Source organism: Mustela putorius, unplaced genomic scaffold (genome assembly GCF_011764305.1).
Source record: "Mustela putorius furo isolate JIRA1106 unplaced genomic scaffold, ASM1176430v1.1 tig00000228_pilon_pilon_pilon, whole genome shotgun sequence".
Classification (NCBI taxonomy): Eukaryota; Metazoa; Chordata; class Mammalia; order Carnivora; family Mustelidae; genus Mustela; species Mustela putorius.
This window is the reverse complement of record NW_025421322.1, coordinates 8,548,036-8,572,664: the sequence shown is the minus strand read 5'-3', so window position 1 is coordinate 8,572,664 and position 24,629 is coordinate 8,548,036. Positions and strand designations below refer to the sequence as shown.

The 24,629-nt window shown below is 34.7% G+C and overlaps 1 protein-coding gene across 3 annotated transcripts in view; it reads left to right on the top strand.

Moving 5' to 3' along the window:
- The window catches only part of LRP12 (LDL receptor related protein 12), a 72,105-nt gene that overhangs the window by 9,910 nt on the left and 37,566 nt on the right, over positions 1–24,629 (top strand). For 2 of the 3 annotated variants that reach the window (XM_004768833.3, XM_004768832.3), the window contains exon 2: positions 22,360–22,416. The exons of the other annotated variant lie outside the window; for it this stretch is intronic. In XM_004768833.3, the coding sequence (XP_004768890.1) occupies positions 22,360–22,416 (57 nt within the window). The remainder of the gene's footprint in view (positions 1–22,359; positions 22,417–24,629) is intronic. 3 annotated transcript variants of the gene reach the window in all.

The window sequence follows — 24,629 nt, the reverse complement described above, 5'->3', positions numbered from 1 at the left end:
TGTGTACATATGGCCCTGGTTGTCATATAAACATGAATTTTTAGACACTGAATCAGGATCCAGATAAGGTCTATACTCTGCAGTTGTTGATATTTATTAGATCTTTAATTTAATGGTTCCTGAACTCCATTTTTCTTTTTCTTTTTTTTTAAAGTGTGATATTTGCTATAGGTTTCTGTTATTTTTAATCAAATTAGATATTTTCAATTCCTATATTAATAAGTTTTTGAGAATAAGTATTTAATTTTGTCACATAAGTTTTTTCATTTCCAGGGTGATCATAAGGTATTTATGAGAGCAAGAGGTATGCAAGTGAAACCTACCTAGCACAGGGCCAGAAAATACCTAAATATGTGAGTTCCTTTATCCATGAATGGAATAAATTACATTCATGTGATTCCTAATGTTCAGCTATTTTTACATTTATGTAATAAGCCATAGCAAGTTGGTATGATGTATTTTATTTTAATCTGCTGGACTACATTTAGTAATTTTTTTAGACTTTGTGTTTATATTCATGAAATCAATACATTGTCCTAAATTTTTTCCTCCCTCCACTTCTTTTTTTTCTCTCTGCTATAAACTAACCTCCCCTCTCTTCCTGTCTGATTATCAGATCTAATCCCTAATCTGTTAGTACTTTAAGATGTACTTGTAAACTCTTTTGTTTTTGTTGATTTCAGTGGTCAGTGTAAAAGATTTTATTATTTTAGTTCTTATTATTTCACTTTTTAAGATTAGGAGAGTGTTTGTGAACTGTATAACAGGAAAGCAACAGTGAATAGCTTTGTCCTGCTGACAGGAGAAATGTTTCATTCCTAGTGTGGTTAAACTTTATCTCACTTAGCAAGATAATAGAGATGAGCCTATAAGAAGTAAATCCCTTCTTATGAAAGGACCTTAAATAAGCCAATTAGATACCATAGTAGAGATGGATTCACATCTGAAGGATAGGAGGCAAAGCAAAAGTTTTTAATTGGTGAAATTGAATTTCTCAGTTTTTTATTTATTAATTTTGCTTTTGGTGTCATTTCTAAAACTCTTCATCTAATCCCAGGTCATGAAGATTTTCTCTTATTTTTTTCCTAGAAGTTTTATTTTTATTTTATACATTTAGATGTAAGATCCATTTGAGTTTTGTTTTTTGTAAAGTACAAATTTTAAGAAGAAGCTCCATTTTTATGTAGGAAAACCAGTTCCAACAGCATTCGTTTAAAAGACTGTCCTTTTTCTATTGAACTACCTTTGCACTTTTGTCAAAGATTAAGTGTTTATATTTGCATGGGTCTATTTTTTTTAATAACAATTTTACATAATGAAGTCCAACCTTTTTAAGTGTATAATTCAGTTTTTTTATATGTTCACAGAGTTATCCCAAGTATTACCACTATCTAATTCTAGAATATTTTCACCAGAAGAAAACCCTGTGTATTAACAATCACCACCACTTTTCCCTTAACCCCGCACCCCCATTTGGCAACCACTGATTAACTTTATTTACATCACTAACAATTTGCCTATTCTGGACATTTCATGTAAGTGGAATCATACAATATGTGATCTTATATGCCTGGCTTCTTTCATCTAGTTTGTTTTCATGATTCAGTCCATGTTCTACCACGAGTCAATACTTCATTCCTTTTTATAGTCAAATAGTATTTCATTGTGTGGACAAACCACATTTTGTTTATCTACTCATCAGTTGACAAAAATTTAGATTGTTTCCACTTTTTATGAATGATGCAGCTATTAATATTTGTGTACATGTTTTACCATGGACATTTTCCAGTTCTCCTGTGTATATGCATAGAGTGGAATTGCTGGGACTTTTGGTAATTCTGCATTTACCTTTCCAAGGAAATGCCATATTGTTTTCCAAATGGATGTACAACTTTACAATCCTACCAGCAATGTGTAAGAGTTCCAGTTTCTCTACATCTTCACCAATGCTTGTTATTGGCCATCTTTTTTTTTTTTTTTTTTAGGATTTTATTTATTTATTTGACAGAGAGCGAGAGATCACAAGTAGGCAGAGAGACAGGCGGGGGGTGGGGAACAGGCTCCCTGCTGAGCAGAGAGCCCAATGCGGGGCTCGATCCCAGGACCCTGGGACCCTGACCTGAGCTGAAGGCAGAGTCTTTAACCCACTGAGACATGCAGGCACCTCTGGCCATCTTTTTCTTACAGGCATCTCTATAGGTATGAAGTGATATTTTATTGGTATTTTATTGTGACTTTTTTTGGGCATTTTTCTAATGTTGCAGGGCTTTTTGTTGGTTGCGCCCCCCCCCCCCCTATTAGCCGTTTGTGAATGTTTATTGAAATCATTTGCCATTTCTTTTTTTTTTTCTTTTAAGATTCTATTTATTTATTTGACAGACAGAGATCACAAGTAGGCAGAGAGGCAGGCAGAGAGAGAGGGGAAAGCAGGCTCCCTGCTGAGCAGAGAGCCCCATGCAGGGCTTGATCCCAGGACCCTGGGATCATGACCTGAGCCTAAGGCAGAGGCTTTAACCCACTGAGCCACCCAGGTGCCCCCCTTTGCCATTTCTTAATTGGTTGAATTATCTTTCTATTGTTGAGTTGTAAGACTTCTTTATATATTATGGATATTAACCCCTTATCAGATATATGGAAGGATAACACATGAGAACGTACTATTCTATTTTGTGCATGTTTGAAATTTTACAGAATAAAGCAAAAAAAGGAGGTATTAAAATACTTTGCCAAATTAATTACATTAAAATTTGCATCACCATTCTTAACAATTATTTTGATTTCTTGTTTTCTTTTCCCTCTCCCTTACCATTTTCTTTGTCCCATATTATTTTTCTTTAAGTCTTTAGTTAGTTTGATTTTTTAAATTTTGCTAAAGTACTTTCTTGAGTTGTATTCTCTGTCTTCCCAAGAAACATGTGTTGGGGTGTGTGTGTGTGTGTGTGTGTGTATTTAGGTGTACACAGCTGGAAATTTTCTTTTTTTTTGTCTTCATACTGAAATAACGGTTTGACAGGGGGAAGAGGGCATTCACGTTCCAGTGTTTTCTGTTCAGAACTCTATCTAGAATTACTTTATCATCTTTTAACTTTAAGTTGCCATTTTGATTCTCATTCCTTTGTTCCTTTGGAAGTATGTAATAATTTCCTTTTGGAGTTTACAGTTTTCACGAGTATGTGTTTAGGTGTGTATCTTCAGTCATTATCACTGTTTGGTATTGGTAGTGATTTTATCTGAACATATCTAGTTGTGTTGGAAAGGTATTTTAAGAATAAGTTGTATATGTTATATATATGTATGCATATGTATGTATGTGTATTTTAACTCCATTATCCTGTAAATTCTCTTTTAGAACTCCTCTTAACTGAATATTACATATCTTGGCCTTATCTTTTTTCTTAGAGTTTTATATCCCTGTGTTTTTGTTCTTGAATTTAAAGATTGTTCAGTTTAATCTTCTAAGTTATAATTGCCTACAATATAATTGTCTATAATTTAGAATGGTTTGTGATTCTTCATATAGTCTTCTAAGTGATAATTGTTGTATGAAATATAAAATATTTGTCTTTACAAATAATTTCCCTTTTTTGTAATCACAATTTTGGGGTTTTTCCGATTAGCTCTGGAACTGACATTTGTCTCTCCTGTGAATTCTCTTACTCTCTACCTGCCCTTTCCCCTACTCACACCCCCACCTCTGAGATTATGATAGGAATTGTGGGTCCTTTTCTCAGAAAATAATCCACAGAACCACATTCACAGAGAATTTTGTATATGATAACCTGTGATTCCAGATCTCCTTAAAGCTCATTCATGACCCCAATAGTGCCGTTCTTGAACCGGCTGCATTGGTAACACCTGGGAACTTCTTAGAAACTCAGTATCTCAGGCCCTGCCCCAGATACTCAATTAGAATCTCCATTTTAACAAGTTCACATAATCAGTAAGTGGAAGAGCTGGGATTTGAACCCAAATAGTTTGGCTTTATAATCTATGCTCTTAATCATTATGCTCTACTGCTTCTTTGTAGTTTTACTTAACAGACCTCCCTAAACTCAATGTTGCTTATATGCAAACTGATTAATTTATGATACATTTGCTCTTTTAAATTCATTACTGGAGCTCATCTGCTTGCAGTGCTGATAGATGAGCTACACATACCAGATCATTAGTGTTTTCTGAATTAATTTTGGTTTGCTATTAATTGAGATTTCTAAATGGCAAGATGCTGGATTATTGGTTTTATGCTGCCTACCCTCAAAGTTTGCTATGAGCCTATTAAATAACTTCAACAAATACTTTCCACATAAAATGTTCATTTTCTTCCTTCCTCAGTAGATGGATAGAAGAGAGCTTATAGAAATGATAATTGGACAACTAATAAAATTAGAAACAAAAAATTAATTTTAATTTTACAAAGAAATCCCAAATAAATATCACATACTAATTTAATAGTAAGTGAAAATCAACTTCTGTTATGTTCAGTAAAGACAGAAAAATCAACATGTAGTTAGGGTGCAATGAAAAGAGCATTCATACCTGACTGGTAGAAATGGTACTCCTTGGCTGATAATTTTATTGGTATTACTTGACATGGATTTGGGGCATTTTTTCCACATCACTTTTCCTCATAAACTGTTCCCATAATGTTGAACCCAAGATTGTCTGCAGTTTTGTCCACACTTATCTATACCTTAATAGTCACACTTTTATAATATTTATCTTAATTTTTTATTGTTTTCCTTGTGGTTAAGTCATAAAAATAGAATTACTGGGTCAAAGGTTGGAGTATTTTCAAATCTGTTCAAAAATAAAAATAATACCCAATTTAATTGAGTGCTTATCATATGCTAATCATGGCTTTAAATGCTATATGTATATATTATATGCTATATATATTAATGACTACATGTATTTTATTTTTCTGTGTAAATTATGTTTCAAAGTGAGCAAATAACATTTGTTGAGAAAATTTTTGCAGAATTTCAGGTAATGAATGTATAAAGAATATTTAGTCTATAATCATTAGTGTCTGTTGACAAAACTATGAAATTATTAGACAGGCGGTTAAATGGGAACCCTACAATGGAGGAATCAGGTTGCCCTATCTATACGTATTGATTAATCTCAGTCTCGTGAGAAGTAGGGCAAGCAGATAGTGTGTGCCTCCTAATGTGATACCTATAAAGGATACATACAGCAGAAGGTCTGAAGTACTCCAGCCAAAAACACACTGAACCTGTGTCAAATCAGCTGTCTACAGCAAGGGTTGGGAACCGTGGCCTTGGAGCTAAAACCAGCCTGCTGCCTGTTTTTTGTTTTGTCTTGTTTTGTTTTCTCATAATGTTCAAATGCAACCAGTCTGGTGCATTTAACTATTGTCTGTGGCTGCTTTCATGCTACGGTGTCAGAGTTGAGTAGTTGCAAAGGTGATACAGTTATGAAATTGTACACAATTGTACACTGTGTGACCCACAAAGCCCAAAATATTTACTATCTGGCCCTTTTACAGAAAAAGTTTGCCAGTCCTTGCGCTAGATGAGCAAAGTTAAGTGACACCAAAAGGAAGTGTCATCGCAGAATAGCAGCCTCTTAAAGGACAACTGATCTAGTTTCTGAATCCAGTCCACTATGGAAAGTAAGGGAGTATCACTCTAGATTAAGAGAGACTTAAACACACCCAATGAAACATTGAGACTTTGGTTGGATCCTGCTTCAGCTGTAAAAAAAACATTTGTGAGACAATCAGAAAATCTGATTATGGCCTGGCTAGATTAAATGATACAAGAGTTATTAATTTTGTTAAAGGAAAGTATTGAAGTTGGGTGAGAGAGTATCTGTCTGCATCTTTAGAGATGCGTATTGAAGATGCATATAGAGGTGAAATGATACGTGGCATGTATTTTAACATACTCCACACAAACATACAAAAGGAAATGGGTAGCAAACGTAGAAAAGTCAAACTCAAGATTCTGATATCAAGGCTTATATACTTTGCACTGTATCATCATGACATTGTATTCTAGCTCTGGTAGAATTTAGTATTTCCTTCTCTGTTGCTTTTAACCATTACTGACCTATCGTTTTAGAATTCCCTCATCTCTTGGAATCCATGTCAGTGTGTGCACATCCTTGGCCTTCCCCTGTTCCACTGTATTTAAGCATCATTAACAGAGGAGCATCTATCAAGGATGAATCTACATCTTCTGGCCTTAGTGGGAGAAGAGCCCGGTATTCCATACATCATTCTGCTCCTCAGTAGCTCTGAGATTTTATTCCTGTCACTTAAATGCTGAGTCTCAACTTCCTGGGCCATAAAATGGGATTGTTTTAAAATTAAAGGATGTATATTAGGAAAGTGCTTTGTACATGATGAAATTATTACCCAAAATATGACCCATTTATATTTTGGAAAATACAGTGGGGAAGTTAAATGCATGATCTTTACAATAGGACAGACCTTGGTTTGTGTACAATTTCATAACTGTATCACCTTAAGTGAGTTATTTATTCTTTCTAAAATTTAGTTTCTTAATTTGTAAACTAGGGGTAATACCTCAAATATTTGTTCTGATGATTAAGTAAATTAAAATTTGTGGAAGTACATAGTATAGCACTAATACATACTAAGTAGATAAATACTTTTTTCTCTTTGTTCACTTGGAGAAACATACCAGTATATCAGAGATAGGTATGTGTATGCTGCATAATATTTTATGGTTATGTAAAAAGGATAATCCTCAACTTCGTTTATGATACTTCTATAGGGAAATGCCGCATTGACAGAATACATGGCAAGGCACTATATTAAGATTCTGTGAAAGAATAAGTTTTGAGATGAGCTTTTGTAAAGTAAAGAACCAGCCATTTGCTCAAAGACAAAAGAATTCTTTAAACATATTCATTAGATTGATGAGCTATAAGCTATTAAGAACTCAGGAGTCACTGATGATCAGAAATGTAAAAGCATCAAAGGCTTTGGTTTGGCGTCTCCCCTAACACCCCCCTGCCCCCCAGCAAGTTACTAAAGCTAATGCAGAGTAGAATCCCTTGCAGTCTGTAGACTGAAGCTGCTCATGAGCTTTGAACAGTCGTTTACCAAATATTTTACATATTGAAGGACAGTGGTAAGGAATAGCTCTCTCTAAAGCCCACAATCAGATCTGAAATCTTGCTTCCCCCTTAATAGCTGTCTTCCTATTTATATTCCTCCATCTTCTTTCCTGTTAGCGCTGGAGCAAACTATAACGTGAAACCAGATTATTAATTATACGAGGGTATTTCATGCTTAATTTCAAAATCTGATAATTTTGATTCATTAAACCAACAAACATTTACTGAGGTCTAACTCTGTCAGAATCTGGAAGATAGTTGTTGGGGAATAAGAAGGCAGGGAGAAAGAGTGAAAATGAGAAAAAGAGGGGAGAAGAAAGAGGGGAAGATTTTCTTTGCTATAAAGACACTCAGAATTTGATGTGGAAGATGCCCAGTTAATAACCCAAAACAAGATGATAAGGACTGTGGTGGTAATGTGCTCATAACTCAGTGCTGACACGGTGTACTGTGGGGACATCAGGAGTGACTCTTAACTCACTCCACAATTGATAGAGATCTGTTTCCCAAGCCCAGCTGAAGGAGTTAGGCAAGGAACTGGTGATGGCGCAGTGGACTGTTTCAGGGAGAGAGAACATCATGTTCAGAAATACCACAGTTTCAGAGACTGTACTTTGGCAGTGTGTCAAAACCAGAATATGTATGTATGAAGTAAAAGTAGACAAGGAGTAGTAAAAGTTAAGGGTCAAGAGATCGAGAAGAGCCAGATTCCAGTAGGCCCTGGAGGCTCTTACTACATATAAGGAGTTGAACCAGTTACAGTTTTATAAGCTGAAGATTAATATCAGATATGCCTTTAAAAAGGGTCTCTAGTAGCGCTGTGAAGAATGGATCAGAGAACTACAAGACCAAAAGTAGAAAGTTTGCAAGCTAAGTCATTTATTCATACATTCAGCAAATACACTTGACCCTTGAACAATGAAGAAGTTAGGGTTGCCGACCCCTCCCACACACACAGCCAAAAATCCATATATTGGGGCGCCTGGTGGCTCAGTGGGTTAAAGCCTTTGCCTTCAGCTCAGGTCATGATCCCAGGGTCCTGGGATGGAGTGTATCGGGCTCTCCGCTCAGCAGGGAGTTTGCCTCTCTCTCTCCTCTCTGCCTGCTTGTGATCTCTGCCTGCTTGTGATCTCTGTCTGTCAATAAATAAATAAATAAAAAGCTTTAAAAAAATCCATGTATAACTTTTGACTCCCCCAATATATTAACCACTAATAGCCCATTGTTGACTGGAAGCCTTGCTGATAACATAGTTGATTAACTTATTTTGTACATCATATGTATCATATACGGTATTCTCACAATCAAGTAAGCTATAGAAAAGAAAACTTAGAAAATCACAAGAGAAAATACAGGTACAGTACTATACTGTATTTACCCCCTCTCCCCCCACCAATCCATGTATAGATGCACCTGTGCAGTTCAAGGTTTTTGATCTGCAACCACTATTGTCCAAGAGTCAGTTGCACTTATCAAAGTCTGCTGTGGACTAGTCACTCCTCTGTGTTTCTGTCCTTGTGGAGCTTATTATTTAATGCAATAAAATAGGAAAGAAATATCAGTAACACGAAGGAAGGATAGAGCAAGTTAGGGAAGAATCGAACTTAATATATAATGCATGAGCAGAAGAAGGGGATGGCGAAGAAGAAATCTGAAATGGTTTTTATGTGGACAACTGAGAGATGCTGGCGTCATTCACCAAGGTAGAGAGTATAGGCAGAGGAGCAGACTGAGAGTTGATAAAAGGAATTCAGTTTCGGACATGAGTCTGAAATACCTAGGTAATATTAAGGTAATACTTAATTCCTGTTCAATAGGAAGTTAAAAGACAATTTTTAATATGGAAATAATAATAGCAGCTCCTTTATAGGGTGATTTTGAAGATTACATGTACTGAAGCATGGAAATGGCTTAGACCATCATCTGGCAAATTGTACTCCTCCTATTAGTTGTTCTGTCGTTATTTCAGGAGTATGGGCTTTGAGCTAGACAGATCTGCCTAAATCCTGGCAATGCCACCTCGAGCAATTCTCTTAACCTCTTTAATTTTGTTTCTCTGCATGTGAAATGGGGATAGTATCTATTTTATGAGGATCTGCAAGAATTAGTAATAGTGTAAAACACTATTACTAGTGAAAAACACCAACCACTGTGACAGGCATAAGGGGAATGTTGGGGAGGGGATGAGTATCAGGGTAAAAATTTGCAGCTCAAGAGAAGACTCTGATTAGGAGTAGAAATTGAGATTTATCAGCATGGAGAACTTCAACCTTTAAACATATATGCTAAAAAGAAGCAGTTTCTAGAAAGAGAGAAGATAATATGCCAAAAAAGACCTCTGAATGGTTGGCAGGGGAGATGACTTACTGAGAGTACTGGTTGAGTAAGTTGTTTGGAGAATAACGAATAATGATGGACTCATTTAGTTTTTGAGGGAATTGAAGGTAGAGATGGATAAGGCTTTATTAAAAGATTTTGCTCCTTGATGAATTGAAACCATGAATTTTTAGTGACGCTGTCGTTCCTCCTAGTTATGTGATTTTTTTCCCAGCTATCAGAAAACTGGATTCAGAGTTCGTATTCCTGAGGATGAAGTGTTTGATGGGTGGGTCGTTGGTAATCTTTGCTTGAGTTTCAGAGATGTGCTGGAGTAAAAGCTAGATTGAGGAAGGGCTTGAGCAGAGGGTAAGTAGGGAAGCTCCGTTAGTGAGTGTAAATTCTTTCAAAAGGTTTGGCTGAGAAAGGAAAGAGTATGAAAAGAAATGGAGAGGTGCACTAACAAGAAAAAGGTTTTCTTTTATGAATGAGGAAGATCTGAATACATATGTTATCAAGAGAAGACAAAGGAACCAGAAGAGAGGAAAGATCAGAAGGGAAGGGAAAGAGGGGGACTAATGAATGACTCCAGGACCCAGAGTGATTTTAGACACTGTCCTCAACTCCTACTAGGGAGCCTCTGATAAACTTGAGAATTATCTTCCCACTCAATGAAAAACTATTCATAATGTCATGTTCTTTGGTCATTGATATTACCAGAAGTAGAAGCAAAATACTCACTGTCTCATCTTGCATAAATAATAAAGGTAAGTAAAAAACAGCAGTATGGATATTTGATACAAAAAGAAAAGAAAAGAAAAGAAAATATGGAGCTGATGTCAAGAAAAACTTAAATTTATAAAAGATACTATGATTTTAACAATTTAGTAATTTCTTTTAAGCTTTGTCAAAAGTATACTTTAAAAATGTAAATGGTTACTGATTTTTAAATTCTGCTTTCTTTATATTTCTACCTGTACAGGGGTATTTTCCTATAGCCTGACACATTAAAAATCATTTATCTTTATTGTTATTATCTGCAAACACTGTTTCTATGTGTTTGCTTTGCTCTGTTGGTAAATAACATAGTGTTATCCATGAAGTCAGCAAAAATAGGAAAGCTGCAGCCATACATTACTCTTCTCATTACTGAGTCTCATGTATAAGAACGTTTTTGAAAGTGACCCATTGCTATAGGGGAGGGTAATGTATATACTTTAGTATTTATATTAAGTGATAGTTCTTGTACCATTTTGTCAATAATATTAAAAAAGGCATCACCTTTATAATTTCTTAATAAAGAAATTAATTTCTTTAATTCTTAATAAAGAATTAATTTCTTTAATAAAGCCTTTATAATGTTACAACATTATAAAGAAAAACTTGAAACTAAGTAGCTATGTAGTTTTATGTAGTGTTAATTTTTGTCAGAAGGTAGTATTCTAGTACTTAATATTCAGTCCACATGAATTAACTTGCAAAAGTAATATATGCTGTAATGAGTCAGACAAAGAAATGTGTCAGCAACAAAAGCTTATCATTTCTGTCTTCCTTTCTGTCTTGGAGATGGGGGTAAGTAGGTAGGGTAACAGTGGTAGCAGTTTATTTTGTATCCTTCCATTCATTTTTCTATACTGTAACTTGGATTCACAAAATAACACCAGAGGTCACAAATTCAAATTCTAACCAAGACCAAGAAAATAATACAAATGAACTAAGAGGGTGGGGTATCAGTGTCAGAATGACAATAGAAAGTCATGGGCACTTGGTCACCTAAGAAAAAATATGTCCTTATTCTAAAACAGATCAGTTCAGTAGGTTTGCATGCACGAATACATTTAGACAGATATTCAAGGGAAGCCAAGATATTTATTGTTTTTGAGTGAAAACTCGATTTTTAATGTTGGAGTTAAGATCTTGATTTGAGCATATCCCTCCCACTTAACTAGCTGAAGAATCTTGCACATTTTACTTAATCTGAGTCAGTTTCCTCATCCATAACGTGGGGGATAACAATATCTATTCTTAGGAAGAAGATTAAAATAATACTTCATGAGTTCAGTGCAGTGGATAATGCCTTGTAAATGTTGACTGTCTGTGAGCAGTAGTTCTCTGACTTTAGGAGTGTGGAAAGGGAATTGACTGCACAGGGTCCCAGGGAGCTTATTTGGGGATGAAATATGTGTCTTGATTGTAGTGGTTGTTGCAGAACTGTGTGCATTTGTTAGAACTCATCAAACCGTATACTTGGAATTAATGAACTTTTTGCATGTAAATTAAACCTCAACAAAGCCAATTTTTTTAAAAAGACTGCCTTTCCCTTCTATCTGTACTTCAGTTATGTCAGCTATTAAAAACAGAGCTGACATCAGAGTTTTCCAGCATGTTTATCTCCAGTATCCCTTTGCAACCCTGGTCACAGGCTCCCATATTGCAGAAGATTTTGCCTGTTGAGAAACAAGAAAGAAAGAACTTCCTTTATTTGTCAGTTTCACTTTTCTGTTGTACTAAGCTTACCATGTACCGGGTTATCTGTTTGGGTACTATGCCTGGTACCTTAAGTAAAGCAGCCACTAGTCACTTTTCAGGAATGTTATAATGTAATCAACAAGCTAATTACCTACTGTTGAGTAATAAGCTATGATATCTAATAAACACAAAAAATTAGAAGCAAAAACAATATCTTGGTGTTTCCTTAAATGAGAATACTAGTAGCACCCAGTGTGTGTGCATATGTGTATACACACATCCCAACTTGTTCTGTGAGGCCAGTATTACCTAAATACGAGAGAAAGAAAACTACTAATTTCCCTTACTGTATAAATGCAGAAGTCCTCTACCAAATACTAGCAAACCAAATCCAACAATATGTAAATAGGATTATAAACTATGACCAGATGGGATCCTTCCCAGGAATGTGAGGTTCAACACAGGAAAATCAGTCAGTGTGCTATAGCATATTGATAGAATAAGTGACAAAATCACAGAGAAATCTCAGTAGACACGGGGAAGACATTTGACAATAGCCAACACCATTTCATAATAAAAATGCTGAAGAAACTAGGAATAGGAGGAAGCTTCCTCAGCCTAATAAAGGGCATCTATGAAAAATGCACAGCTGACATCATACTTAATGGTGAAAGACTGAAAGCTCTCTATGATCAGGAGCAAGATAAGGATGTCCACTCTCACTTCTTTAATCAGCATCATATTAGAGGTTCTAGGCAGGGCAGTTAGGCAAGGAAAAAAGGCATCTTAATTGGAAGAGAGGAATTAATCTTAGCTCATGGATTTGACATGCTTGTACATTAAAAAAAGTTTCAGGGAATTCACAAAAAGTTTATCAGAGCTAATAAACAAGTTCAGCAAGGTTGCAAGATATAAGAAAAATATGTATTACTATATACTAACAATGAAGAGCTGAAAAATCTAGTTAAGAAATTAGTTCCATTAACAATAGAATGAGAAGCTCCTGGCTGGCTCAGTTGGTAGAGCATGCAACTCTTGATCTCAGGATTTGAGTTCGAGCGCCACATTAGGTGTAGAGATTACTTAAAAATCTTTTAAAAGTAGCATGAAAAATAATAAAATATTTGATAGACTTAACAGTGCAAATCTTAAACTCTGAAACTGCAAAATATTGTGGCTGGAAATTAAAGATGTCCTAAAAATGGAAAGACATCCCCATATGTATGTATTTGACATAATATTTGTTGAAGATTGGTATTAATACTCCCCAAGTTGATCTGTAGATTTAACACAGTCCCTATCAAAATCTCAATTCTCTTTGAAGGAATTGACAAGCTGATCCTTAAATTCATATAGAAATTCAATGAATCAGAGTAACAAAAAGAATCTTAATGAAGAACAAATTTAGAGGAATCATGTTTCCTGACTTCAAAACATATTGCAAAGTTTCCAGAGGAAGACAGCATGATACTGGTATAGGAATAGACAGATCCATGAAATAGAATTGAGTGTCCATAAAAGCTTACATCCGTAGTCAGTTGATTTTTGGCAAGAGTGCCAAAATAATTCAGTAGGGAAAGAGTAATCTTTTAAGTTGTAATGAGACAACTGGTTAAGCCATATGCAAAAAAGTGGAATTTGACCCCTTCCTCAACCGCATACAATACTTAACTCCAAATGGACTAAAGGCAAAATATAAGTGCTAAAACTATAAAATTCTTAGAAGAAAACATAGGAGTAAATCTTTGTGACCTTGGATTAGGAAATGGATGCTTAGCCATGACAGCAAAGCACAAGTAATAAAATTAAAAGTGGGTGAATTGGACTGGTTCAAATGAAAAAAAAAACAACACTGTGCTTCAAAGGATGCCATCAAAAAAGGGAAAAGTCAAACTACGGAATGGGAGAAAATATTTGCAAATCATATATCTGATAAGAAGTTAATATCCACACTATGTAAAGAATACTTACAACTCAACAAAAACAAAAGACAAATCCAGTCAACTGTGAAATAGACATTTCTCCAAAGAATATACAAAGCCATCAAACACACGAAAAGAACTTCACCATCATTACTCTGAATTAAAGAAATGCAAATCAAAACCACAGGGATACCATGTCATACCCATAAGGATACCTAAGATAAAAAGGGACTATAACAAGTGTTGGTGAAGTTGTAAAGATATTGGAACTCTTACACATTGCTGATGGGAGTGTACAGCCATTTGCAAAACAATTTGGCATTTCCTCATCAAGGTAAATGTGGTGTTACTAAAAGACCAGGCACTTCCACTCTGTATATACTCAAGAACTGAAAACATATGTCCACACAAAAACTTGTACACAAGTATTTATAGCTGCATTTTTCACAAAAAGTGGAAACAACCCAAATGTTTGTGAGCTGATAAGTAGCTAAGCAATGTGTAGTTTATCCCTACAATGACCATAAAATGGTCATCCCTACTTGACCATAAAATGGAGTGCAGTAGTGATTAATGGAACAATATGAATGAACCATAAAAACATTAAGCTGAGTGAAAGAAGCCAAACTCATAAGATCACATATTGTATGATTCTGTTTATATTAAATGTCCAGAATAAGCAAACCCATAGAGATAGAGCCAGAAACTAGTTGTTGTTAGGGGCTAGAGGAGGACAGAAAGACAAGTAACTGCTAATAGGTATAAGCTGCTTTGTGGGGGTGAGGAGAACAGTCAGTCATGTGATATTGGTAATGGTTGCATAGCTTTTGAACATACTAAAAACCACTTTTAAAAGTTGAATTTTGTGGTGTATGAAGTATATCAATCTCTTATAAGAAGTATAGGTGTATAATTTCTTCTGCTTTTTCTCCTGAGTTCTGAATCCCTTCAAATTTTCTTGACTCTTGTGAACCATAGGAGTCACAGGTAGGAACCTTTGAACTTAAATAATCTTTATGGTTCCTTTCTAGTATATTTTGTGAGTTCCTACATCAGTGGTTTAAGCTATTTTAGAATAAAGAAAATTTTTTCCATTTGTATGAACAGTGTCGCTGAGGTTCTCAACAGTAGGATTCATATCTATCTTGCATGTTCTTTAAGGGATTGATTCATTCACTGAATATTAAGAACTTGGGTTTGTTTGGCATTTGTACTTTGACTAATAGTTTATTGTTATTATACCCTTATTTGAAAACCTTTCAAACATAAAACCTTATTAACATAATACTACAGGAATTCTAAACATACAGAAACATTGAACTCACAAATGTCTGTTAAGACTGGTTTGAAAATTTAAAAGTATATTTTTCTAAAATGTAATGCTATAAATGATTATTACTCTTATTTTAAGGGGTGGGTAGGTTCAGGCCAGTTCATAAAAGATTATTAAATACATAAAGAATGGCTGCAATTAAAATGATTAAAACAATACTTTCAAAATACAACTAATTAAAGAAAGCAGGAAAATATCTCAGTCTTCCAGGAGTTTCTTGATCTTTTTTTCCATGAAACATCTCATTATAGGTATTTGTTAGACACTACAGAGCCTCTCTTGAGAAGAATATACTGAATTTTTCATATACTTTGAAGGTATCTTGGTCTAGTAAACATTTGGGGAAAGTGTGTGTATTAGTTTCCTCGGGCTGCCATAATGAAATACCCCAGACTGGGGGGTAGGGGTGGTGGAGGAGGGTAGAACAACACAAATTTATTTTCTGAAAGTTCTGGAAACTTACAGTCCAAGATCAAGGTGCCATCAGTGTTGGTTTCTGATGAGGTTTTTCTTCCTGGTTTTTGGTGTCTTTTTCATTGTGTCCTCACATGACCTCTTTCCTGCACAGATGGGGAGAGAGATTCTTTATAGCTCTTAAGGAAATTAGTCTTATTAGATTAGGCTCCCCACTTTATGACTTCTTTTAACCATAATTATCAGCCCACATTGGGGTCGGGGTTAATATATGAATTTTGGGTGACACAATTCAGTTTTAAAACAGTGTGCGAGTCTTTACCTTACTTTAACCAGACCAAAAGAAGTGACTATGTTCAGTGTTCTAACTGGAGGAAAAAAAAAAAGTGCCTGGCTGGCTCAGTTGGTAAAACATGCAACTCTTGATCTTGGGGTCATGAATTTGTGCCCCACGTTAACAGTAGAGTTTACTTAAAAAAAAAAAAAAAAAAAAAAGATGAAATTGGACACTATCAGAGCTTAATACCTACAGATTTAAAAGCAATTTAGAAAAATATTACTATGACTTTACAACATGAAAATCTGGAAAGAAAGATAGTCCAGGGAGGTTATTAAGATCTCAAAAATAATTTCTGGTTATTAAAATTCTAAACAATCCCAAAAGGATTGAATGGAGAAGAAATTAAGTGGTTGTTCAATGACTTCAGACTAAGGAAGAACATATTCCTAAGATAGGATATTTAACCAATAATAGATTATAAATATTACTAATGTAGAGAAAATTCAGGATTGAGCAAAAATGCCAAGAAAAATAAAATGATCTTTGAAACACTTATCTGTAGGATAAAGAATTAGCAGAAGGGCATATAGAGATATTGCTTGGGCAGATACTAATACTGGTATGTTCACGTCTCCTCTATCAACATAAGAAGCTCTTCAGACCAAAAGGAGGAGTAGCCATTTTTGAAAAGCTTCTTGAAGGACACAGTTGCAAAGATTATAGGAGTTCATTCAGGCATTCTAAACAACTTTAAGAGTTCTGATTTGGATACTAAAATATTCGCAAGGAATGAGAGAAGGAAAGGAAGGTCAGAAGAGTGGAAACAAAATGCAGCTTTGGTTTTCCAAACCAGGATGGGAGAGGATGAGAATTCCTTAAGTCAGCAGCTACTCATGGTGCCCTGGGGAAGATTATAAATAGAGAATAGAAGATAGGAGAATACAGAAGAATATACAGGAGAGGAAATAAATCTTTAAGTTATATGGATTTGGTAACAAGGTTAGAGGAACTATTTCCTTCTCTGATTGATAAACTAGTAGAAATGTTGGAGACAAATGCTTGTTATCTTCTACGAGGGTCAACAAGTTGTCTTATACCCTTTACGCAATTTAGAAAAATTTGGTCTGGATACTAGAACAATGAATTTAGGCTCTCCTGAAATGTAGCAGTGTTCAGAAAATCTCCAGGAGAAAGCTAGTGCAATAATAGGGCTCCTCTTCATTTGCTTACCTTTTCTCAGAAATCATAGTCTTATACTGCCTATTGTCCAGTGTCTGAATTTTTTCCCACATTTTTTTTCAATTTTTTAAGTTGTTCATAGCAGAATTACTGACCCATTACCAATTACTCTGTCAGGAACAACAGCAGGATTTCTGTGTCAGGGTTTTGAAATATCATATTTTATTGCTACTAAAACTGGTCTCTATCTTCTGACTCTTGTTTGTATTTACAAAGGCTTTTGACTTCTGTATGCTATATTTTATATCCTGCTACTTTACTAACTTTATATTGCCTAAATTATTTTTCTGTTGACTGTTTTCAGTTTTCCAAGTAGATACACAATTATATCATCTACAGGAAGATGTGGTTTTACCTCCTTTTTTCCAATTCTTATGTTTATAATTGGTCTATTTGCATTAGCTAATAGTAGTAACTGCAGTGGATACCCCTGTTTCCTGTTCCTATTTTTAGTAGAAAAGTCTCTAGGGCTTCCCACCTGAATAAGAAGCTTGCTAATTTTACTTTGTGTCTTTGTTTCTATTTCATATATTTTTTATTATTTTCTCAATAGATTGTCAACTCTTTGGGACAAGGACTATGCCTATTACTTACGTACTGACCTACCATTCGTTTATTTGAGCAGATGTGAACGAAGTATCTCCTAATATGTATTATGTTCTGTGCTAGTCACTCATCAGCAAAACAAAACAAACCCAAGTTGTGTCCCATCACCACATCACACAACCCCCCAACCCTCTGCCAGCATTAAGATTTGGTGGGAAATACAGACATTACACAGATAACACAAGTGTGTTAAATTTTAATACTATAGGAGCCTATAACAGAAAGATCTAACCTAGTACAGGGAGATCAGGAGATAACCTCTCTAAATAAATAGTATTAATAAATAGTATTAAATAGTATTAAAGCAAAGTCTAAAGACAAGAAAGATAGCTGACACTTTTGTAAGAGAAATCCAGTGTTTCTGGAAAGAAGAAATAGAGTAGAAAAGTGGATCATAAGAGATGAAGCCTTTGAAGTAGTTAGGAAGAGCCAAGAGTGTGGAGAGTCTGGAAAGCCCTGTTAGGTTTTGGGACTTTTCCCTTCAGTATAGTAGCAAAATAGGAATGATGTTTGCTTTTGTGTGTAGCTATGTATTTATGTTTGATAACTGTTCTCATGACACATAGAAAATGAGATTGCAGGATGCTGAGTACATAAGTTACTTGTAAGTGATGCTCATTAACTTTTAAACCAATGACTTTCCCACTTATAAACTGTAATCGCTGTGGCAGTGGGCTTTAATTCTGAGAGCTAAGTACTATTTCTTTTGTAAACAAGAAATATATTCATTCCGAATTCTTTTTAAAAAGTAAGGAACACAAACTTCTTATTGTCTGTGGATTTGAATTTTCAGTTCATCCAATTACTAGCTTTTTGGAAAAAAATCACTAATTGCCAGAAGTTTTTGTTTTCTTATCTCTAAAATGAACTGTTGTTACAAGGAATAGCTGAGGGAGGGGTTGTAAAGCATTTAGGATTTGAGCGACACATATTTATCAAATCTTAGCTGTATTTATTTAAGAACTTCCGTTCTCAAAAAGAATAAACACACAGAATGTTACCAAGTAATAGGGATGCAGACCATGAACTTGGGCAATCTCTTAATGATGACATCTGATTATTCAGGTGAGTAAACCATGTCTGAGGAGAAGTAGTTTAATTAAGGTTCGTGACTGAATAAATAGTAGAGCTGGGGATGATTCCAGAGTGTCTGGTCCCAGAGCTCAGACTCACTCATGCTAAATAGCCGCTTTTCTAAAACAGTATCTCTTTTGGAAGATTCTTTCTCTCTCATTTGATTGCTGCCAAAACCTGAAAACTATCGTGCATTTTGGAAAGAAAAAATGATAAATGGGGGAGCTTGATCATCTTTGTAATTTGGTTACTGGGACTAAAAAATTTTAAGCCATAATACATTATTTCCTGATTTAGGTGATAATAAAACTTTTTCTTACTTGATCACTGTTTCTTTAGGAGTTCTAATTAATTTGCTGATCCATTAGTGAGCTACTAATGTTATAAAGAAGTAATGTTTTATCAGACTGTGTGTTTTTCCAGTGCATGTTACTCTAAAGGGGACTCCTGCGAGGATATCTAGTATGACCTGCATTTGAACCCTGTCGTTTTAATAAGGAGATGGTGTGTCTGCATCCTCACATGTGGGGTATTCTTCGGTTGGGAGCCCAAGGAAGGGCATTTGGGAGAATGTAATTTGATTTGGGAGCAGTTTGCTTATAATATCGAAATAATTGTGCTACATAACTGCCATCTTTGTAAAAATACTTTCAAGAGTGGTAGTGTACATAAAGTAACTCACTTCATGTGATACTTATTATAAGAAATGGGATAGTTTGTTTGATGTTAACAGAAATTATCACTGATTTTTTTAACTTCTAAATAGGGTTTGTTTTTTGTTTTTTTTTTAAGGTAGAATACATGTATGGGAAACTACCAGTATCGTGTTTTATGTTTTTAGGTATTTATCAGTTTTTAAAATACTTAATAATACATTTATGAAATTGTAATATTTGATATTATTTCACACTCTATCAGACTAATGTTTATTTAGAATGGTGGGGGGAAGAATGGTGGGAAATGAACTATCTTTTCTCCAACTATTTTTTTGATCATATTAATAAAATTTATGAAGCAGTCCACACCTGTTGTGCAGAAACCAGGTCTTCCTCTCTAATTCCCATTCCAGAGGTTTTCTTCCACAATTTGTCTATATCCTTAGACTCTTCACATATATAGAGAGTATATCTATCTATATATATATATATATCTCATGTGCTTATAGAAACATATGCATTTAACTATGCATACATCATTTTAAAGTTAAAATTAGATCATAGTTCTAATCAGATCATATTTTAATGTTACTCTGAAACATATAACTTAATGTGCAAATCTTTCCAAGCTAATATATATAGAATTAATTCAGTTTATTGGATATTTTACTACAAGGCTATATTAGCTTATTCATTTGCATGCTGATGGAGATTTAGATTAAATTCTGTTTTTCTTTCTATTTTAGAGAATTTTACTAAGCACTACAAAATAGATAGTCTCCATTTTAGAGGGGAAACTAAGACACAGAGAGGTTAGTAAACTTGACCTGAGTTGCATAGCAAGTAAGTGGTAGAGCTGGTATTAGAATCCTGGCAATCCAGTCCAGGGTTCAGTCTTAAATACTACATTATGTTATTCTTTTCCTTCTGCCTATCTTTAGTCTATCTGCTGAATTAAAAAAAAAAAAATCAATGTATGAAATGTATTTAATATTAAAAACTTTCCTGAGGATAATTTAGTATGCTACCTTAAGGATGTTGGGAAAAACCTTGGGGTCACAGACTACACAGCTGTAATTTATGGTTATAATATAGGAGTAGAAGATTCAAGCCAGTGTTACTCAAATGTTAATTGTGCATACAAATCTCTGGGAGTAGGAGAAGCATCTTTTTAAAATGTACATTCTGATTCAGTAATCCGAGACTGCATTTGTAATAAGTTCCTTAGATGCCAGTACTGCCGATCTGCTTGTTGAGTAGCAACTCTTCGGGCAGTTTATACCGCCCTTTGGCAAATCTTGTTAGTTGTTTTATTGAATCAGTTTTTATGTCATTTTATTTATGCTACCAATTATTATAAGTTGTATGTGTTGAAGAAATAGGTGGGAGTTTCTTGTTTCAGTTCTATGTCTGTATAGCATTTAACATTGCTGGGAAAATTAATCATGGCTTCTGTAGTATTAATGCACAATACTTAAATAACAACAATCAGATTCATTTTTGTACTAAATACAGCTAACACACCTATGTCACCATTTCCTCTGTATCATTTATGATGGAGGGATACACATTTTCATTATGAAGGCTATTGCTGTGGTTGAACTGAAAGGCTGTTTGATGGCTATTTTTGTTTTGGTAATAACATATTTTACACAGTTACAAAAGTGAATACCTTTTCAGTGCTATGTCACGCACTCTATCAATTGGCGTGATTTGACGTCATGATCATGACCTCCCTCATTTATTCATTCATCAGCTCTTTGAGCACCTGCTCTGTTCTAGGAACTGTGCGTGCAAGGGTGAGCCAAATAAACACAGTCTGCCTTCTTAGGGCCTAGTGCATTGCGGGGGGTGCTGTACAATATTCAAGCAATCGTGGAAGTGTGATGGTTGTAAAAGATAAGTTGTTACCTGCTGTGCTTGCTCTTGTCTCTACTCTTTCAACCATCAAAGAGAATCCCGCCATAGCTCTCTAAGCTTCTCCCACTCAGCTTCCTCCCTTGCCCCACTGCAAGAATTCTTTCTCTGCCAGCTGGATTCCTGAGCTGTTGTAGTGCCAAACCTACCTAATAACTGGAGGGAGACTTTACAAGATGAAGGGACACCATTATTATTGGAGTAAATATCCTCGGCACTTTAAATGGGAGTTTGAGGTGATCCTTAGTAACTTATTTCAGTTATTTTCATGTTTCCAGGTGCCCAACTTTGTAGGAAGAGGTATAGGAAATTGGCAGATATGAAAATAGAGTATAATTCTGTCCCTGCTCTTAAGACTATTCGAGTTGTTGATGAGAAGAAGTTGAAAGATTTAGAAGACAGTGCAAGACTTTATTATTTGTTTTAAGTACCAACAGGTAGAATCCTTAAGCAGTAGCCACATTGTGGACTGACTGAACATGCTACTAGTGGAATGTTGTTTTTAAGAAGGATGTGATTCTTGGGGCCCTGGGTGACTTAGTTGGTTAAGCATCTGACTATGATTTAGGCTCAGGGCATGATTTCAGGGTCTTGAGATCAAGCCCCACCTCAGGCCTTCTTCTAAGCGAGGAGCCTGCTTGAGATTCCCACTTCCTCTCTCTCTCCGCCCCACCCCCTTCTCACACACGCATTCCCTCCCTCTAAAAACAAAAAAATAAGAGATTCTCTCTTTTCTAATAGTAGTTCCGAGTTTTCTTCTGAAACAGTTTTTTTTTATAGTAATTACATCTGTATATTTGATCTTCATGTATATTACACTGCATGGTTGTGATTTCCAAAATGTTATCCCTGATACTACTGTAATTTGGGGCTTCGTTGTATTGTTTTGAAGGTTATTGTAAGAGAATTTAGTTTCTGAATATTACAAAGCAGTTCTGTGTAGTTTTTCTTTTAAAGGTAGAATCTGAAAAACTTTTATAAATTTTATCTTGGAAATTAGTTTATTATTATGTTTAATTTTAGGAAATGGTGCTCTTGCAGAACATTCTGAAAATGTGCATATTTCAGGAGTGTCAACTGGTAAGTCATTTTTTGGTAATGTTTAAATTTCATGCATGACTTATATGGTAAATATTGAAAGCCACCTGGTATCTTACAAAGTGATATTTGGCTATAAAAATCATTACTGCTTTTTGCAGCATGTAATAAGGAATGAAGTAACTGGAACATGGAGAGATTCTCATAAGATAAAATTGGTACTTGCGTGCCCGTGGATTGATTATACTCTTCCAAACAGACGGCCTAATTATTTTTTCATACAAACATTGAGCCAAAAAAAAATTAACTCAAGTTGAATTAGTATTTTCTTTCCTCACGAAGTTATATGAAATGAAATTTATGAAAATGTAATTTTGAATGCTATTTCTAGTATTAGAGCCTTAGAAGTTAAACATTTTGCTTGATTTTTATATTTGAGTACAACTATATATAAAATTGTTGGTCTGGAGTACACAACTTATATGTTATTTATTAAAAAAAAAAAACCAACCAAACAACATATCTGTACCATGAAATTCAGAAACCTTGTTGAGGTAAATGCATTTTTTCCACTCATCTAAACCTTTATAACTTAATAATTATGTAAAAGCCTGTAACTATTATAATTTTCCTTCTTAACATGCCTTTCACAGCTTTGTTTCCATTTGTGCTCTATCAACCCTAATTACTTAAGGGAGCAAAATCTTTTATTTTTGCATATACTGAAATAGAGTTTCTTACCATTATGTTATTATTTCCCTTTAGTCTTGATAAGTTTTATGTAGGTAAAAAAAAAATTACACTTTGTGTACTTATCAAACTACTGATTGACTTTTTTCATGGCATCTTGTACTTTGGTTATTTTTTCCTCACATGAAGCAAAACAGAGTTTCCTCTTTTTGTTTTATGCCTGATTTTATATTCACAAAGTTAATAGACTTAACAAAACTTCTAAGCGATAGTTTACACAGCCAAACACATTGACAAGTGTGATTTTCTGAAACTGGAAGCAAGTGCCTTTGTAGCCCACCTAGACCCTTTCACAGTTTGTCTCTCTGTTCTCTTATCTTTTACTTGTGTGATTTTACACATCAAGCAAAAATAAGCTTATTTGAAAGATAACCTTAATTTTCTCCCTTTTCTATTTTGAATACTAATGAAAATTAGGATTATCTTTCCAAGTTGTCACTATGAAATAAGATTGTATGCAAACATTTTAACTTATACAATCAAATGATATTGTCTAATTCAGTGATTTTTTAAAATGTTAGTCTAAGGACCCCTTTTAAGCTTTTAAAATACTGAGGACCATGTTAATCTACTTGGGTTTCCATAACAAAATACATTAGGCTGAGTGGCATACATAACGGATATATTTATTTTCTCATAGTTCAAGAGGCCAGAAGTTCAAGACCAAGGTGTTAGCAGGGCTAGCTTCTGGTGAGCTCTCTCTTCCTAGGTCGCAAATGGACACTGTCTTGCCGTGCCCTTACATGGCCTTCCATCTGTGTGCAGAGAGATTCCTGGTGTCTTGCTCCTATAAGGACCCTAAGTCCTATAGGATTTGATCCTATCCTTAGGACCTCATTTAACTTAATTTTCCTCCTGAAAGGCTCTATTGCCCAATATAATGACATTGGGCTTCAACAAATGAGTTTGAAAGAGGGCCCAATTCAGTCCATAACATGGACTTCAAAGAATTTTTTTATGTAGGTTATAGCTACTGATATTCACTGTATTTGAAATTAAAACTGAGAATTTGTTTTAAAATGCATTATTTGCAAATAACAGTAATGAATCTATTGCATGTTTACATCAATAAAATAATGTTATAAAAATGAATTTTCCAAAACAAAAACATCAATAAGAAGAATGGCATTGTTTTATAATTTTGCAGTCTCAAAGAATGGCTTAAAACAATATAGCTGGATTCTCACATCTGTTTCTGCATTCAGTCTTTGGGTAATATGTTATTCTGTTTGAAATATATGAAAACAATTTAGTCTCACACTTATGTGTAATTGAAAAAAGGAGGAATATTTTAATAGCCTTTGCAGATAATTGTGAGTGTTCTTCTTTACTACCATACCAAAATTCAATAATTTGTACTTCAAAGTTAATTTTGAGTAGAATCTGAAACCATTTTAGTGAACTTTTTGTTCTCTGTTACATAAAATCCCAGTTGGCCTTTCTTGCCCTTGGGATGAATTTTTTTTCTTACCATCCATCATTTTATTTTTTAATGCCTTAATAAT